This window comes from Nycticebus coucang, chromosome 1 (genome assembly GCF_027406575.1).
Source record: "Nycticebus coucang isolate mNycCou1 chromosome 1, mNycCou1.pri, whole genome shotgun sequence".
NCBI classification, from domain to species: domain Eukaryota; kingdom Metazoa; phylum Chordata; class Mammalia; order Primates; family Lorisidae; genus Nycticebus; species Nycticebus coucang.
This window is the reverse complement of record NC_069780.1, coordinates 28,553,511-28,572,051: the sequence shown is the minus strand read 5'-3', so window position 1 is coordinate 28,572,051 and position 18,541 is coordinate 28,553,511. Positions and strand designations below refer to the sequence as shown.

General features: G+C 36.0%; 1 protein-coding gene across 4 annotated transcripts in view; it reads left to right on the top strand.

Annotated features, from left to right (window-relative positions):
* Positions 1 to 18,541, top strand: part of EMCN (endomucin) — a 103,025-nt gene that overhangs the window by 57,878 nt on the left and 26,606 nt on the right. For all 4 annotated transcript variants that reach the window (XM_053556972.1, XM_053556734.1, XM_053556806.1 and 1 more), the window contains exon 5: positions 10,010 to 10,048. In XM_053556972.1, coding sequence (XP_053412947.1) covers positions 10,010 to 10,048 — 39 coding nt within the window. The remainder of the gene's footprint in view (positions 1 to 10,009; positions 10,049 to 18,541) is intronic.

The following is an 18,541-nucleotide window of genomic DNA, read 5'->3' as shown; positions in this document are numbered from 1 at the left end:
CCACTGGCCAAACTGCACTAAAAATAGCTGGGTGTTGTGGTGGGCACCTGTAGTCCCAGATACTCAGGAGGCTGAGGCAAGAGAATCACCTAAGCCCAGGAGTTGAAGGTTGCTGTGAGCTGTGATGCCTCAGCACTCTACAGAGGGCAATCAAGTGAGACTCTGTCTCAAAACATAAAATAAAATAAAATAAAATAAAAAACTAGCTGGACATTGTGGCACCTGTAGTCCCAGCTACTTGGGAGGCTGAGGCAAGAGGATCGTTTGAGCCTAAGAGTTTGAGGTCGCTGTGAGCTATGATACTATAGCACTCCACTGAGGGCGACAAAGTAAGACTGTTTCACAAAAAAAAAAAAGTACAAAATAGTTAAAGCCAGTCTTACAGTAAAATTTATTCGATTAAAATATATGTTGGGCAAGAAAAAGAATGGTTCAAACTTCATTATCTGAACAGCCACCTCAAGAAATCAGAAATGTAAAGTAATATAAACCAAAAAAGGAAAAGGAAGAAAAAAATAATAATACAAGCAAACATACAGCAGAGTAGATGAACAAAATTAAAATTTTGGTGTTTTGCTTTTGAACATGAGGACATCACAATAGAAACTAGAAAAAAATGGAACAAAGAAGAAAGACTGAAGAATTAGGAATGAAACGACAGGAAACTGTGAGACACCCTCTAAGGGTCTAACAAACATATAATTGAAGTTGTAAACAAAGAAGAGAAGGGTGGACAGAAAAATATGTGAAAAAATATTTTCCAAATGTGATAAAATTGTAAACCGATAGAATTAGGAAACGCAATGAGCACCAATTTGCAGAAACAAGGAAAAGAAAAACACATCAAAAATCACATCATAGAAAACCAGAGATAAAGAAAAATCCTGAAAGAAGCTGTTGGAAAGAAAAACGGCATGTGAAGTAAAGAAGAGCGAGATAAAAACGGCAGCAGAATCTCATCAGGAACAATGCACGTCAGGAAACAATGGCGTGGCACATTTAATAACGGAAGGGGAAAAACTGTCACCCTAGAATTCTATAAATATTTTTCAGACACAGAAGCTAAGAAAATTTATTACCAGTAGAGACATTCAGGAAGAGGAAAATATGACGCCAGATGGGAATCTGAATCTAAATAAAGGTTTGAACAACATTTGAAATAGTAAATACATGAGTAAATGTAAAGACTTTTATCTCATTTTTAGTCTATTCAAAAGATAATTGAATGTTTAAAAAAATACGAAAGTGTACTGAACATTTAAAAAATACACAGAAGTAAAATGCATAACAATACACAAATGCCAAAGGTTATAAGTACACTATTTTAAAATGAATAAAGGAGATGAAATAATATCTCAAAAAGTACAAAATTAATCTATAAGAAGGCAAGAAAAAAAGGGAACTGAGAACAAATGAGAAATTTTTAAAAATCAGGATCATATATTTAAAACCAATTATAATAATAATCACATAAAATAGGTTAACATTTCAATTATAAACATGAGATTGTCAAATTATAAAAAGCATGATCCCCCCAACTACATTCAGTACTCAAGAAACCTGTTTTAAATACAAACTGGTTAAAAGTAAGACAGGAAACAGTATACTTTGCTAAAACTAACTGAAAGGAAGCTAAATGTGCTATGTTAAAATCAGACAATATAGCTTTTAAAGGAAGGAATTTTACCAGGGATAAAGATGGTCATTTCAACCCCGACTTTTTGTACCAAAGTATAAGACATTGAACGTTAATATAGTATATTGCAGAAAGAACTAAATTTGGCGACAATTATCCTCTATTCTCCCCCTAAGCACATTCTGCAGAAAAATAAAAATACATGCTTAGCACACGAGGACAGTGAGTTTTATCTGTATTTTACTTAGTCTTCTTATACTTGTAATCCTAGCATTTGGGGAGGCCAATCTGGGAAAGTCACTTGAGGCCAGGAGGTCTAGACCAGCCTGGAAAACAGCCAAACTACCCCATTTTCCCGAAAATAAGACAGTGTCTTATTTTAAGGTGTGCTCCCAAAGATGCGCTAGGTCTTATTTTCAGGGGACGTCTTATCTTTCCTGTAAGTAGGTCTTATTTTCAGAGGATGTCTTATTTTCGGGAAAACAGGGCTGATGGTGTCTCTACAAAAAATTTCAAATTAGCCAGGTGCGGTGGTGCATACCTTAATCCCAGCTACTTGGGAGGTTGAAGCAGAAGGATCACTTGAGCCCAGGAGTTGGAGTCTACAGCCAGAGCCTGTGTGACAGAGCAAAACCCTATCAGTGAAAAAAAAAGACTTGGACTAGAAATCTCACATTATCTCAGTGCTATTTATTAGTTCTAATTCTTGTTAATCAGATAGAAATGTACCATCTATCTATGTGGAGAAACAGAAGTAAGCTTTTCCATATCCATTATCAATACCACGACGTCTTTAAATTATTTTCGATGGTCCAAATTTTAGATGATTGCCTCTCAAGTAAAGAAAGACTTTATATTATGAAATAAAATCATGAAATTGTGAATTTTTAAGGTTTTTTTTGAGAGAGAGTCTCACTTTGTCACCTCAGTAGAAGGCCATGGTGTTACAGCTCACAGCAACCTCAAACTGTTGCACTTGAGTGATCTCTTGCCTCAGCCTCCTGAGTAGCTGGGACTACAGGTGCCTGCCACAATGCCTGGCTGTGTTTTTGAGATGGGGTCTCACTCTTATTTAGGCTGGTCTCCAACCTGTGAGCTCAGGCAATCCACCCATCTCGACCTCCCAAGTTCTGGGAGGGATTACAGGTGTAATAAGCCACCGTGCCTGGCTGAATTTTTAAGCATTATTCTAGGGTGGGTATTTGGGTTTGGGGAACTATTATTGTATACAGTATGCCACAATCTAAGATACATACATTCCTAATGGTTAAAGTCAAATAAAATACAGATGCAAATCTCTACATTTAAAACATTTTATTTGGGAAGCAAGAATTGCAATTCAGGGCATACACACAAACTGGGTGTTCTTCCATATGTCCAAAGAACAGAGAAAACTGGAAGCTTTATAAAAAGGAGAACTGCATGTTGTCTTGAAAGAAAGTTCTTTGGCACTAGTCAAGTGTTAGGGGGCTGGCAAGCTCTTTTTGGTGAGTGATGGTGATGGGGAAAACTAGTGGTAGACTCACAGCAGGTCTTTCAGTAGGTAGAGTTAAAACTGGTTTCAAGTTACAGCAGGCAGTTTCAGCAGCCAGGCTTGCAGAGAAAATTACATTCTTGGAGCAATGGTATGTACCCTGAGTGCTTTTCTCCCCTGGCTCCTCAACTCTGATATAGGTGTGTAGGACAAAAATGACTCAATCTGTATTATCAATTTTCCTATGACTTAAGGGAATTTACAGTCTTGCTGAGAAATGGCATTTACAAAGAAACAATATGAAAGAAGATGCGAAATTTTTACAAAAGATCTCTTGAGTATGGAAATCATAAAATGGGACTGGGTTTGCTGACTTTTAAAATTGTTATAAATAAATTTGTGTCATAAAATAACTTTTTAGACAAGACTAAATGTACTTTATTGTTCAATTGGAAAATTCTGCTATCAATAACTAGTTGACAATTAATGTATTTGATGTAATACAAAAATATTTTCAGTAGGAAACCAGAAGCACTATAGTGCTTTCAAAAATAAAACTAGTTCCTGTGGGCCTTATTTTAATATGTGTGTATAAACTCTGCTGTGTATACTGTACTTAAGTAAGTTGAAGGGAGATAGGGTCCTTTCTGCTTTCTTCATTCACAAGCTGTTGAAATGCCCCTGTTTTTCATATTCCAGGGAAGAAGGATTTTATTCTCAGCTCAAAGAGAATATTTCGTAACTCCTTTAGCTATACCTGACTACATGCATCCTATAATCGTGGTGAAGAGATGCTTATGAATACCAGGATGCCATGAATCATGTTATTAGTTTGCTAGGACTGCTGTGACAAAGTGCCACCAACTGAGTGGCTTAAACAACAGAAATGTATTTTCTCACAATTCTGGCAGCAGCTGGTAGTCTGAAATCAAGCTGTGGGTAGCATTGATTCCAGAGGCTCTAAGAGACCACCTATTCCATGCCTCTCTCCTAGCTTCCAGTGATGGCTGGTAACTCTCGGCGTTTCCTGCATGGAATGGCTTCAGCCTCTGCCCAGATCTTCATGCTACCTTTTTCTCTTGTGTCTTTGCATGGATGGCATTCTCCTCGGTCTCCTCTTCCATCTCTGTCTTCTCCTCTTCTTATAAAGACACTCACCATCGGATTTAGAGCATTCTCTAATCTAGAATGATCTCATCTCTAGATCCTCAACTTAATTAATGTGCAAAGACTCTTATCCCAAGTAAAATCACAGGTCCATACATCTTTTGGGGGCAAGAGGGGATGTCACCATTTAACTCCATATCAACCAGGCCCCTCTATCAGCCTTGGCTACTCCTGGATTTCATCATCCATGGAATCATCATTGTGTATATGCAGGGCTGCCTTGCCGGGCACTGAGGGATGACTCAAAGTTGGAGTTCCTGTCATCCAATAGCTAAAATGTAGAGAGGTTGGGTGTGAGACTCCTTTTTAAAACCACAAATCTTTTCCTCTTCCTGATTCCTTTTTTGTCGTTGTTGTTGCTAATGGCTTAAATTATAGCATCCTCTTTGACTTTTCTTTTTTCATTTCCTATGCATATCCTGTTGATTTCTGAGGAAGAAGAGAAAAGAAAAGGGAAGAGGTAGAGGGGAGAAAACAGATGCATTTCTTGCTGGTAATTTCCTCATTCAGGTACCTACAAACAGATCGGAAAGCAGCTGTCCTGCACATTGCAAGAGATCAGCAGGGAAGGAGAGACGATTGTTCTTTCTTCCTTAAGTGAATTCTGACCCAGCTCAGGAATTAATGTGGAATAGATTATAGATAGTTGGTAAATTAGATAGGCAAAACTCTAATACAGAACTCGACTGAGACAAATATTGGGTAGAAATACCTCCAAAGGAGGGCGGCACCTGTGGCTCAAGGAGTAGGACGCCGGTCCCATATGCCAGAGGTGGCGGGTTCAAACCCAGCCCTGGCCAAAAACCACAAAAAAAAAAAAAAAAAAAATACCTCCAAGGGATTTGCCAAGCCAGAGCTTCTGTTCTCATAGCAGAATATACAATATTCAGACTCAAAATCTGAAGAAAAAATTTGGCTTTTGTCAAGTAGAAATAAATAACATCTATAAGTAACCAGAGGGTTATTAAGTGGCAATTAACAAAACATTATATAAACAAAAGATTGTCAAATATGTTTCCTTTTTGCATAATTCATCCTAGTTTAACATGGAGTTTATCTTTATAGAAAAAGCACAGATAATTTTACAGTAACAAAGTGGACATTTTCAATAGGCTACTGGCTGAATGTGAGAATGGCTTACACCCAAGCCTTTGTGCTTCAAGGCACCACACCCTTCATAAAATAAAAATTAGTTACTCTAATCATGCTGAGAGGAAATTAGCTGATTGGATATAAATAGTGATTTTGAAGTCAGACTGCTTAGATTCAAAAAAACAGCACAATCATTTATTGGAGCTGTGGTTTTCCATCAGCTACGTAACTTCTTTGTGCCTCAGTTTTTCATAAGTAAAATAATTATAATGAGATTACATCCTCACAGGATCCTTGTGAAGTTTAAAAGTAATAAAACATATAAAGCTTACTTTATGGGGGCAAGACATGATTGCAAGAGGGACTTTACCTAACAATTGCAATCAGTGTAACCTGGCTTATTGTACCCTCAATGAATCCCCAACAATAAAAAAAAAAAAAATCTTATGACAGTGTCTGGCAAATAAACAATAAATTTTAGCTATTATGTTGTTCATAGCACAAAAGTCAGGCAAAGTCGGTAATTGGGATATCAGATTCACAAATAAGGCACGAGGGTCAGAAAGGCAAAATGACATGCCAAGGTTAAAATAAAAAGATGAAATTTAGACTCTTGTTTTTTCCTGCCCTCAACCTCATCAACTTACCACCATGCCATACTATGCTTGTGACAATTCTATTTAGAGTATCTGAAGGAATTGAAATTGTTCAATTGGGTACATCCGGTGTTTGATATATGTAAGACAAAACGTTGAGTGTGTGAGTGCAACCCTGTGATTCTAACCAGCATGGTGCTCTGCTACTGCACACTGAGCCAGATTTATTCTTGACTGTGCATTTCTTTATCCTGCCCCTTCATTTATATCACGCCTTCTTCCCTCACCTCCTTCTTCTAATTGCTGATTTAAATTCTACACATCCATCAAGGACATCTTACAAGAGTTTTCTTCACTATTTCTGACCACTATGAGTGTTGCCAGAGATGCATACCGTCTGTACTATTATTTATTTAGTCTTTTCCTTTAAATTGATGCACCTTCTATTGTTAAATTTGTTTGAAAAGGAAACCATCATAAAGGAAAAACGAATTTTGCTTGGCATATATAAATAGTAGCTATAAAAATTGCTATAATGTAAACAAAGTTAAATTCTAGACAGATTTTGTTGTTTGTCAAAGGCTCTGAGCTTAATATATGGTTATTCTCACTTAAAAAAAATAAAGATAAGCACATGCTACATATTAATGATGTATGTGCACCAAATGGAAATTTTAAAGGTTTCTCATTGATACAAGCAAGTAAACTGCAAGAAAGCAGAAAAAGAGATAACTTTCTCATTGAATGTTTCAATTTTATTTAATGTCACTATCCACTACTACCTTATGGAATCTTTCATCTAATTGCCTACCTGATCCCCGTATTACTTTTGTGAATTACACCATTTCTCTCCAAGTCTCTCACTTGGAGATTTTATCATAACTTTTCTAATATACTATTGAATTAGTTCATATCATTGCACATAGGCAGATACATGAGGAATCCTCAGGGTAATAAAATCTCAGTCACAAGTCACGGGTTAGCCAAACCAAAAATAATCTCATGTCCAATGCCATATGGAAGAATGTAAGGAAAACCTGAATTGATCACAAATTATTCTACAGCAACTCAGTGGAAAATTATTATAAGGAAATAACTGCATATATTCTTTTTCTTGCACCTATTAATGATACTATCATTGTGGGTAACTATAGTTTATGAGTTAGAAAACACAAAATTCTATGTAAACTAAGAATATTTAGCAAAGTTGTTTGTTGTATTGCTGTTTAAGCTTTCTAATTTAAAAATTAAATGCTTGAGTAAAGTTTAGCTTTATACTAATGTGGTCAGCATTTCACAGTTCATTTGCATCTCATAAGACTTCAGTTTCAACTCAAGGATCAAACTCCACAAACAGTTGTAAGTTGCCAACCACTCTAAGGTTTTGATCTCCACTAAACATCCAACTTTGAGAATGGTTAACAAAAGCACACCACACTCATCTGTTATTTGACTCTTCATTTCCTCTGTGGATCAGAGCTTGGCCTTTTCTCAAAACACATGTGTTTCCAGAAAACTGTAAATAAAAACCAAGAATAATTGCAAAAATCTTTACTTATTATTAATTCTCACAACTTGAGCCATATTCCATACCTGTATCTCTATTAAGCTTTTATATACACAGAACTGAGCCCAAATTTGAAAGTTATATTCATATGAAAATACTTTATCATCTCTCATCTCCAAAATATCTTTCTGATTTGGGGGGAAAATGCATACACACACACATGTCTTGATCAAGTAGTTGAGATTTGAAGGATTTTGTCCTCGGAATAAGAATTTATTCACTTATAAACACATAAAGTTCTAGACCTTTTAGGACACTTAGTATAAGGACTTTTTATTGCTTCATGTTATTTTTTAAAGTTTTTGTGTGTCTTAATGCATACTTCTATTTCTTTTACATATTATGTTCCTCTGAACACATTATATGTGAATTATTACACATTTTGAAGGCTAAAAAAAATTCAACTAACAGAGAGCAATAAGATTTTATCTGATTTATAGATTTTATCTGAAGTTTAAAATTTTTCATTCTCAATCAAGTCTATTAACAAGGAAGTTTACAACCCGTAAGAGAAGCAAAGGGTTTGATTTCCCTTGGACCCTTCTTCTGGAAGCTAATACATTTTTAACTGTATCTTCCAAATGCAGCATTATGCCTTATGTAGAAATATTTTAACTAGTTATCAAAAGTAGGAACTAATTACATAAGCTTTCCATTTGGACCCTTGAGTAGAAGGAAAAGCCATCCATTACAGTGAAAGAAGATAGAATATAGAACCAACAGACCTTAATCATAAACCTGGTTTCCCCTTCAACAAAATAATTTTATTCCTCCAACTAATATTTGCAGATTTACAAAATGAGAATGATAATATCTTCTTTATAGATATCAGCCAATAATACATGAAACTGATCATAAGAATTGCTTTAAAAATGGTAGTTATCCTTATTCAACTAGCAATTTTTTAAGGTATTCATTTTTCTGTAAAAATTAAACTCATGTAGATATAATTAGTCTCATTTATTATTGTTATTATTTTCTATTTTCATCCAAGCATTCCACACATTTCCACTGCAATCTACTCTCCCACATCCTGTTGGTAGCCACTGGAATCACAGCTCTGAGCAAGAAAAGAAGTCTGCCCTCACAGAGTTCCATCCTAGCAGAAAATAAACTGTTGAAGACAAAAGTAAATGTCTCTGCAGTCATATAAGTGCTGTTGAGCAAATGAAGCAGAGTGATGGCCTAGTGGGGGTGGGGGGAGGACTGAGGAAATGACGTAGTGGGGGGAGGACTGAGGAAATGACGTAGTGAAGGTGTGCAGGGGAGACATCTCTGAGCAGCAGCATCTGAACAGATGGTGAAAGGAGCAGGCCTGAGAGAGAAGTGCTGAGTCACAGAGAAGAGCAAGAAGAGAACCCCATGCAGGAAGAGCCCTGTGCTTTCAATCTACCACAGCTTGATGGTTGGAGATGAATGAAGTCCAGTTTACATTTACAAGATTTTTCTAGGCAGCTACTATAGGTACTGAGAGGAGAAATATGGGGGCTCTGTGGACAGTAGAAGAGCAAGTGGGAAGATGTGTCTGAATTTGAAATATATTTTGAAACTAGAGCTAATAGAGGTGAGAAAAAGAGCAGCCTCAAGAAAGGCCATGAACTTTTTGTTTTAGGCAACTAGAAGATAATGATGTCATGCATTGATCCAAGAAAGTTAGTGATGAGATGCATTGAGAGTGCCAGTCAAGAGTCCTGTTTTGGGCATGTTAAATTTAAGATGCTGACATAAACAGCTAAGTGAATATACGAAGGAAACAAATGGATTTTTTAAAACATATCATTATTGGGCTTCTATTTGTTCCAAAGCTATTTTCTATATATTTCATATGACAAATCCTGTTCATGCTGCATATCCTTAAAGATAAGTGATCTGTGATTATAATTCTCTCCAGTGACTTGCCTTGCAGAAAGCTCTCCTGGACTGTATTTACCAGGAAGGAATTCCCTAAGTTTCAAAAGCATCTATTGGGACCTGCCTGCATCTTCCCAAGTTCATAAGATGCAACTTGTCTTAGTAGGATTACAACACATGACAGCCTCATTCGTGAAGCACCTAATGAAGGATTTGTTCCCTGTGTTACATTGGGTGTTCAAGATTTGAGGCTCAACCAGGCATTCTATAGCAGAACTTGGCAAACTATAGCCAACAGGCCAAATCTAGCCCCTTGTTTTTCAAAATAAAGCTTTATTGGGACTCAGCCATACTCCTTCTTTAGGTATTTTGTATGGCCACATTCACACTAAAGGGAAAAGTAGAGAAGTTGCAACAGAGACCTATGGCCCACAAACCACCCTCCCCCCCCCACCCCGATTCTAAAGGTTTTCTAATCATGAAGCTACATGATTTTATGATTTGACAAAAAGTGAATCAGAAATGAGGTAAGATCCATATCCATTTACCACCTGAAATAACCATGAGAGTAAATATGATATTCAACATTTAGTTTTTATAATCTTTTTCTTTTCTTTTCCCTAAAGCTGACAATCAAAGTTTAACCAAAACAACAGAAATACCAGGTAAGTTGATTTTGTTTCTCTGTGTTCATGGGTAAAATCTCAAGAATGTAACAAAGTAGATCAGTTTGAGGCCAGGACAAAATAGTATAAGGGACAATATTACATAGTGACTAAAATGTTTAGGAGACCTGGGGTTTTATAAACCCATGCAGGCCTTTGTCGGATTCATAATATACAAAAATATCCCATTCTGAGAGTTGCCTATTTGCTCTTGTTTGTGGTACTCTTAGCTGGGCAAACGCTTTTTAGCTTATTCAAGTCCCAGTTATTTATTTTTGGTGTTGCTGAAATTGCTGGGGGGGTGAGGCCAATATCTTCCCAGGCCAATATCTTCATGAAATTGCTGGGGGGGTGAGGCCAATTTTTTTCCCAGGCCAAAATCTTCATGTGTTTTCCTCACACTCTCTTCTAGAATTTTTGTTTTGTGTCTTAAATTTAAATCTTTTACCCAATGAGAATCAATTTTTGTCAACGGTGAGAAGTGAAGGTCCAATTTCAGTATCCACTGGCTATATGTGGATAGCCAGTTCTCCCAGCAACATTTGTTAAATAAAGATTCTTTTCCCCAATGCATGTTTTTGTTAGGCTAATCAAAGATTAAATGATGATATATGCCTGGGTTCATCTCTACATTCTCAATTCTATTCTACAGATCTGTGACTCTATTTTTGTGCCAGTATCTTGCTGTTTTGATCACTATAGCCTTTTAATATAACCTGAAGTCTGACAATGTGATGTCTCCAGATTTGTTTTTATTTCTAGGAACTGTATTTGCTATTTGGGTTTTTTTCTGGTTCCATATGAATCAAAGTACTATTTTTTCAAGATCTTTAAAGTATGACATTGGTGCTTTGATGGGGATTGTATTAAATCTATAGATTGCTTTTAGTATGGACATTTTAATGATGTTGACTCTTCCCAGCCATGAGCATGGTATGTTCTTCCATTTGTTGACATTTTCTATTTCCTTTCTCAAAGTTCCATAATTCTCTTTATAGAGATCTTTCGTGTCTTTTATTACATGTATTCCCGAGTATTTTATCTTCTTTGGTGCTATTGTAAAAGGAATAGTCTTTGATTTTTTTCTCGGCTTGACAATTATTGGCGTATACAAAGGCTACTGATTTGTGGGTATTGATTTTGTAACCTGAGACACTGCTCTACTCCTTGATCACTTCTAAGAGCTTTGTAGTTGAATCCCTAAAACACTATTATACTCCAGTTTGGGGGTAGAAGGAAGTGGGAGGGGGAGGACATATGTCAGAAGGAGGGAGGGCATGAGGCAGGATCTCACCTAATGTGCACATTGTGAGTATGTATAACACGCCCCCTGAGTGAGGGGCTCTTCTACAAATGGAACTTTACCCTGAAAGTGAGAACAATGTAACCTAAATATTGTACCCTCATATTAATGTTAATAAAGTTTAAAAAAATAAAAAATAAAACCCATGCAGACCAGGAGAACGTACAGGACATGCCTGAATGCTATGACTGAGGTAAGTGGAGCCAAGTCTAGTGAATGTATAAAAGCTGTGGAATCATCCCATGCCCAGAACCCAGTGTTCCTGGTCTGTTTCTGTTGTCAGGGTGCCCTCTCCCAGAAGTACAGAGTGTCTTCTCTGTAGTTTCTAAAAAGCCTGGTCCTGGAATCCAAAAGATGATGTTATAAAATATAGTTAACAATCCAAAATGTTATCATTCCAAGAAGCGTTCATGATATACCATCACTTACTTTTAAAGGGAATGAATTTTAGATGATGGAGCAATAGGAATTGAAGATCATCAGGCAGGGAAAATGACAATGTTGTCTTCTTACAGTCCTGAAATCATAATTAATTGGGGGATTTTTATCTTCCTCTATCTTACCTGTTAATACACATATGACAATCTCATAGGTTCTCAATCCTGGTCACCTTTGATATGTGTAAAATGTGAAACAAACCTAGAGGATCATGTAACTTTAAAAAAATTGGGAAAAAATAAAAATTATGAGTGACTTTAATACCCTTTTCACAGCAAATGTCCCAAATAATCAATTCAGTCTACCTCTGTCTCCTGTGTTTAAAGGTGTTGAAATAAATTATTATGCCTTAAACTTTTAATTATTTTATTCTACATATCTTATTAAAAAAGAAGTTATTTTTATATTGATTTCCTTCATTAAACCTCATCATCATACTTTTTATTATTTCTATCTTAAAAATCTAGAGGTGGGCATTCACTAGGAAAAACAAGCAAAACGAAACCTAAAAACAGTACATGCAGATAGAAAGGGCTGATGCAGTCCCTGGGAGGTGTCCTCCCCCCCGGCTTTGTGGATTGACTATGGAGGATAAGTGAAAGGGGAAGAACTGGGAAGCTGCAAAAATGTCACCTCCTTTTAAGGAGGACATAAAGTACTTTTCATTTTGTTTAAAAGAATTATACTTACAAAATGCCAACTGTAATTGCTTTAAATGTAATAAAAAGCTCATTGAGGCTATTTTAATTTTTTTGAATTTATAAATATGAACTAGTTTTTGTAAAACAGATTACAGAAAATTTATTTGAATAGTGGACTGGAAAGAAATGAGACTTGTCGTATAGGCTCATTTCTCTACATTCAAACTTAAGATGGATAGTTTTTCTGACTAAGGACTAAAGTTGGGTTCACCATTCTCCAAAACATGAATTAACTCATTTATTAACAGGATATTTTTTATACTTCTTTTGATAACCCTAATAATTTCTTTATTCAGATTTAAGACATTTTTAGTCATATATATTGTCATCAAAGATGTTAAAATGCCATTTGTGAAATATTTATTCATGGGGTCAAGGATGGGCAAATTATTAAAAATAATTAGCATTTATTTGTTTTAGGTGGAAGTTGACATACAATTTCAGCCCACAGAATTACTAGTACTATTTTACTTCTATAAACATGAGAAAAATATATATTTAATCTTTGAATATATCATACATAGTTCTCACATTTTATACATTCTTTCATATTATGCATCTAGCTTTAATTTCCTCAAAAAGTTACCTTTGTTGTTGTTGTTGTTGTTGTTGATGCAGTTGTCATTGTTGTTTTAGCTGGCCCGGGCTGGGTTTGAACCCACCAGCCTCACTGTATGTGGCTGGGTGCCCTACCAACTAAGCTATGGGTGCTACCCCAAAAGTTACATTTTTACAACTATTTCAAAAACTATTATTAAATGTCTAGAAATTTATGATTATTTTATGTAGGACCTGTTTGGGGGATTAGGCATAAGTAAGGCAACACTATACAAAATGTGAATTCTAAGCAATTATATAATACATAGATATTATATTTTAACATCATAAAATAAAAAAATAGATTCATGTTGAATGATGTCAGCAAGATGGCCAACTAGAAGCTCCTAGCACTCTTTCTCCTCAACACACAAAATCTCAAAACAATAAGTAAACTACATTTTGACCAAAACAACTAAAGGAGATGTCTAGAGAACAGCAAAGTAGCAGCAGAAATCCTGTAGAGGACAGAAACCTAGGATGGTTGCCTAGACAAGGGAAGGAAACACCTTCCCTCTGTCTCTCCATCCTCCCAATCGGGATCAGCTCAGAAACAGAATGGACTTCTTCCAGTAGGGAAAAGGTAAAGAACAAGACCTTAGCAGCCCTTGTCACTACCACAGACACATGCAGTCCTTGCTACCAGACACTCCTGCAGTGCTCACAGGTTCTCAGGCCAGCTGAGGGAGCTCCCAGGGTCCACACACTGAGCTGTATATTCCAGAGAGGGAGCTATATACCTCAAGAGGTATATCACCAACTCTTGGTGGCTTCTGCTGATGTTACACTGCACAGTCTTAGAAGCAGAATCAATACTAAGAGAGCATCCAGCAGGGGGTAGCCTTTGCAGCCCTCTACTCCTGGGGTTTTGCTACCACTGCAACATGCCCATGGTAAGCACATCATCCCCCAGCCAAATTTTGCTACATCCTACCCTCGAGAGCCACACTTCTGCAGAGCTGCTCTATCACCCTCATTTCAGTGTTTAGTGTCCCCAGGGACCTTAGGGCAGTCACACCAGAGCAGTCATACCACCTAATGCCACAGATAAGGCAGCAGCTCTGACCCCTGGGGACTATCAGCCTTGGGCACTTTGGAGCAACCAATTCCCCACCCTAGCTGTAGATAAGGCAATAGCCAGTCCCCAGGGGCTATGAGCCTCTGGCACACAATAGCAGTTGCACCCCCACTCCTAGTGCCACAGCTAATGCAGTGTCCTACCACAGGGATCCCTTGGAGGCTGCACTGACCCCCATAGATGTGCTGTCTGAGGGTGAGTGCATGCTGCACTGTATAGCCCAAAGACTCAGCACCTTGCTTGAGCTGTGTCACCCTGCCTGAAAAGGAATTGAAATAATGACCTCAAGGAAACACAATGAAGAGAATATAAATTGACAATTTAATGAAATTACAAGAAAAAGCAATGGTCTGAAATTTAACAAAAAGATAGATTTCATTAAAAGAACCAGACAGAAATCTTAGACATGAAGAATTCAAATAGTGAAATAAAATATACATCATAGAGCTCTAATAGCAGACTAGATCAAGCAGAAAAAAAGAATCCATGAACTTGAAGATAAATCTTTTGAATGAGAAATACTGAAGACAGCCTAAGGGACATATCAGATACTATTAAGTGAGCAAATATTTTTACTTTAGGGTTTACAAAAGGAAAAGAGACAGAGAAAGGAAGAGAAAGCTTATTTAATGAAGTATTTGCTTCCCTAGTCTTGGAGGACATATGGACATTCACATTCATGAAGCTCAAAAGTTCCTTAAAAGATACAACTCAAAAGGGTCCTCACTAAGGCACATTATATTGAGACTATTAAAAGATAAAGGGGAATTTTAAAAGTAGCAAAGGAAAAGTGTCAAGTTACATATATATAAGGGAGTTCCCATTAGACTATTAGTGGATCCTTAAACTTGTAGGCCAGGAGAGAATTGGATGGTGTATTTGAAGTGCTGATAAGGAAAAAAAAAAAAATGTCAGCAAAGAACACTATGCCCAACCAACTATCCTTCAAAAATGAAGGAGAAATTAATAAAATATCTCACAGATAAGCAAAAGCTGAAGGAATTTATCACCACTAGACCTGCTGTACAAGAAATGCTTAAGGGTGTTCTTCAAGTAGAAATGAAAGGATAATAATTGCTAGCATGAATACATACAAAAGTACAGAGCTCACTAGTAGAGGTAAATACACAGTCAAATTAAGATTACTACAATACTATATTGGTGGTGTGTAAATCATACCTATCTCTAGTGTGAGGGTTAAAAGTCAAAATAGTTGAAAATTACTAAACCTACAGTAAGTTATTGAAGAATACACATTATAAAAAGATATAAATTGTGAAATCAAAAACACGAATTGGGGGAGGATAGGTAAAAGTTCAAAGTTTTGGTATGTGATAGAAATTAAGTTGTTATCAGGTTGAAATAGTTGATGGTAACAAAGATGTTTCATGGTAACTACAAAATAAGAAATTACAGCAAGATATACAAATGATAGAGAAATAAATCAAAGTTTAACACTACCAAAAATTACCAAATTATAAAGATAGACAGAAAGAAAGAAAAACAAAAGAGCAATGACACAACCAGAAAACACATAATAAATGGAAGTAGTAACTCCTCACCTATCAGTAATAACCCTGAATATTAATGGATTAAGAACTCCAATTAAAATGCATACAAATACATTGTTAAATGGGAACAAAAAGAGAACGATATCCAATTATATGAACTATATGCTATTTACGAGAGACCCACTGAAGCTTTAAGGACACATATAGGCTGAAAATGAAGGTATGGGTATATAGTTCATGCAAATGACAATTAAAAAAGAACAAGGATGGCTATATTTATACCTAATGAAGGATACTTCAAGTCAAAAATTTTCATAAAAGTCAAAGTTCAGAGATAGAGAAAAAAACACTGGTTGCTAGGGACCAAGAAAAAATGATGAGATATAGATTAGAGAATACAATGTCGCAGATAGGTAGGATAACAAGCCTAAGGATCTTATTTACAATAGGAAGACTTTGGTAAAAACAAATTGTACTGTATCTGGGATCCAGGCTAAATGAGTGGAGTTTTACTGATGTTCCCACAAAAACAATATAAATGGATGACCGTGTGAGGTGATTAATATGTTAATTGCTTCACTATAAGAATGTTTCTACTACCTATGAGATCTGACAATTAGTTCATGAACTCATCCTAGAAAAAAATGCTACATATCTCATTGCTGAATATCATTGTGGTCACCAGACAGCCAAAAAGATTATTTCAAGGGGGATTACTTCAAAGGTAGTGATATTTAGCAATGAGGAATGCAGCATTTTTTTCTAGGATGAGTTCACAAACTACATAATCAGACCTTGTGTATACATATATATGCGCTATAGCATAATGTTGTATGCCTTAAATACATACAATGAAATGTATTTATAAACACATTTAATTTAATGTAAAACAATAAAAAAATGCAGTTACAGAAATGTGGTAATGATTGAAGTCTGAATACATGTCCATTTATTTTATTCCACACAGCAAAGGTAGTATGCAGCAGAGAGCTGTATTTAATTATGATTAACATGAGAAATTTATGTGCACTTTGTAAAGCATATAGAAACTGTAGCATGCCTGGTGAGGCCTCAAATTTGGTATAATCCCCTGCTATATATGCAAAATGGTATATTCAATCAAGCATTCATTAACCAAGACATTCAAGAAATATTCATTATGTTCCATTGCATGTAATGCTAACTCAGAGTCATGAGTGATGCAGGGGGCCTGTCATTAAGGAATTAGTAAGGAACACTAGTCAATATTACAAATAACTATAATAACTCTAGTACTCCTATATGTGTAAAGTATAAGATATATAAGATGACCTTATACAAGATCAGAGGAAAGAGAGATTTTTTTTTCTTTCTTTTTGCTGTGGTTGTGGTATTCATTGGGTAAGAAAAAGCAGTTTAAGAAAGATGCAGAAAGGGTCCGTGAAAGAAGTGACTTCTGGTTGCCAAATTATTCTGCCTACTCATTTGTCTATCTCTGAGTTCAGTGCTAAAGAGAAAATGAAAAGACTCACTAAAAAGTGATAAAGGACTATTTATTCCCCCAAAATATATGCAGACATTACATGGCCATTACAACAAATTTAAGCAATAATAGATTTCACTTGTCTTTGGCCTTATCATTTTCTGACAGGCAGGCAAATCTAACAATGCGTCCTTGAAAATGAACCTTTTGATTTCTTTGATTAAGGACATCAACCCTGAGCAAAAATGGACCAAAGTGCCTCAATGTATTGATAAAAAATAAATAAATAAATGATTTGACATTAATTTTCTAGGGGAAAATGACTATTTTCCAGATAATCAGAACCAATAGGATGTGTATGTGTAAACTTGAGACTCAGGTAAGCTGATGGTTTAGTTCCAGACTAAGTCTGAAGACCTGAGAACCAGGTCAGCTGATGGGATAAGTTCCAGCCCAGAAGTTGTCAGGCTCAAGAATCAAGAAGATTTAATGTTTCAATTTGAGTCCAAAAGCAGGGAAACCAATCTTCCAGTTCAAGGCAGTCAGGCAGAAATTACGTCTTTGTTCTTTTCTGGTCTTCAACAGGTTGGATAAAAGGCAACAAATTAGGAAGGACACTCTGCTTTTTTCAGTCTACCTATTGAAATGTTAACTCATCTAAAAATAGCTTAACAGAAACACTCAGAATAATATTTGAAAAAATGTCTGGGTACTCTGTAGCCCAGTCAAGTTAACACATAAAATTAATTATCACAACAACCTTCCTATAGTGACTAGTACAATTTATGAAAGATCTTATTGTACGCATCTTCTTTACTTTCCTTAACTATTTTCAGAGCCTCAGTTGCATTGTGGAGATCAAATTTGAAAGAAAAGCAAAAGCCAGAAGAGACCACTGGACTTTGGAAAATAGAATGCTCCATCCTTTCTGAGCATATCCATTCTTTTCAGCACTCTGCATCTGGTAGTGGCTGCTAATTTCTAGGAATTCATATAAAGTAAAGCATGGTCATCCCATACCAGGGGTTATTGGTCTGAGTTGTCTAACTGAATAACAGCATCTTGACACTGTTGTTCAGTTAGAATCCAATATAGCTAGAAATATACAGCAAAATAATATCTACAGTTTCATTTTTAACTTGAAATTTTGTGATATACAGGATAATAAAAGAACTGACTCATGAAATGAGAAATATATCACTGTGTATGTGGTAGGGTTGGCCATAACCCTCCACTTAGGAAATTTTACATATTTGGGGTATGGATAAATGATTTCTTGTCTACTTCCAGAGATCTACTGAATTTCACATAAGTGCTTTGCACTAGTCTACACCGAAAGGTCATAGAAACTCAAGGTCTTAACTACTGTGCTACCCTAAACTCAGTATAGGAATCACCACATT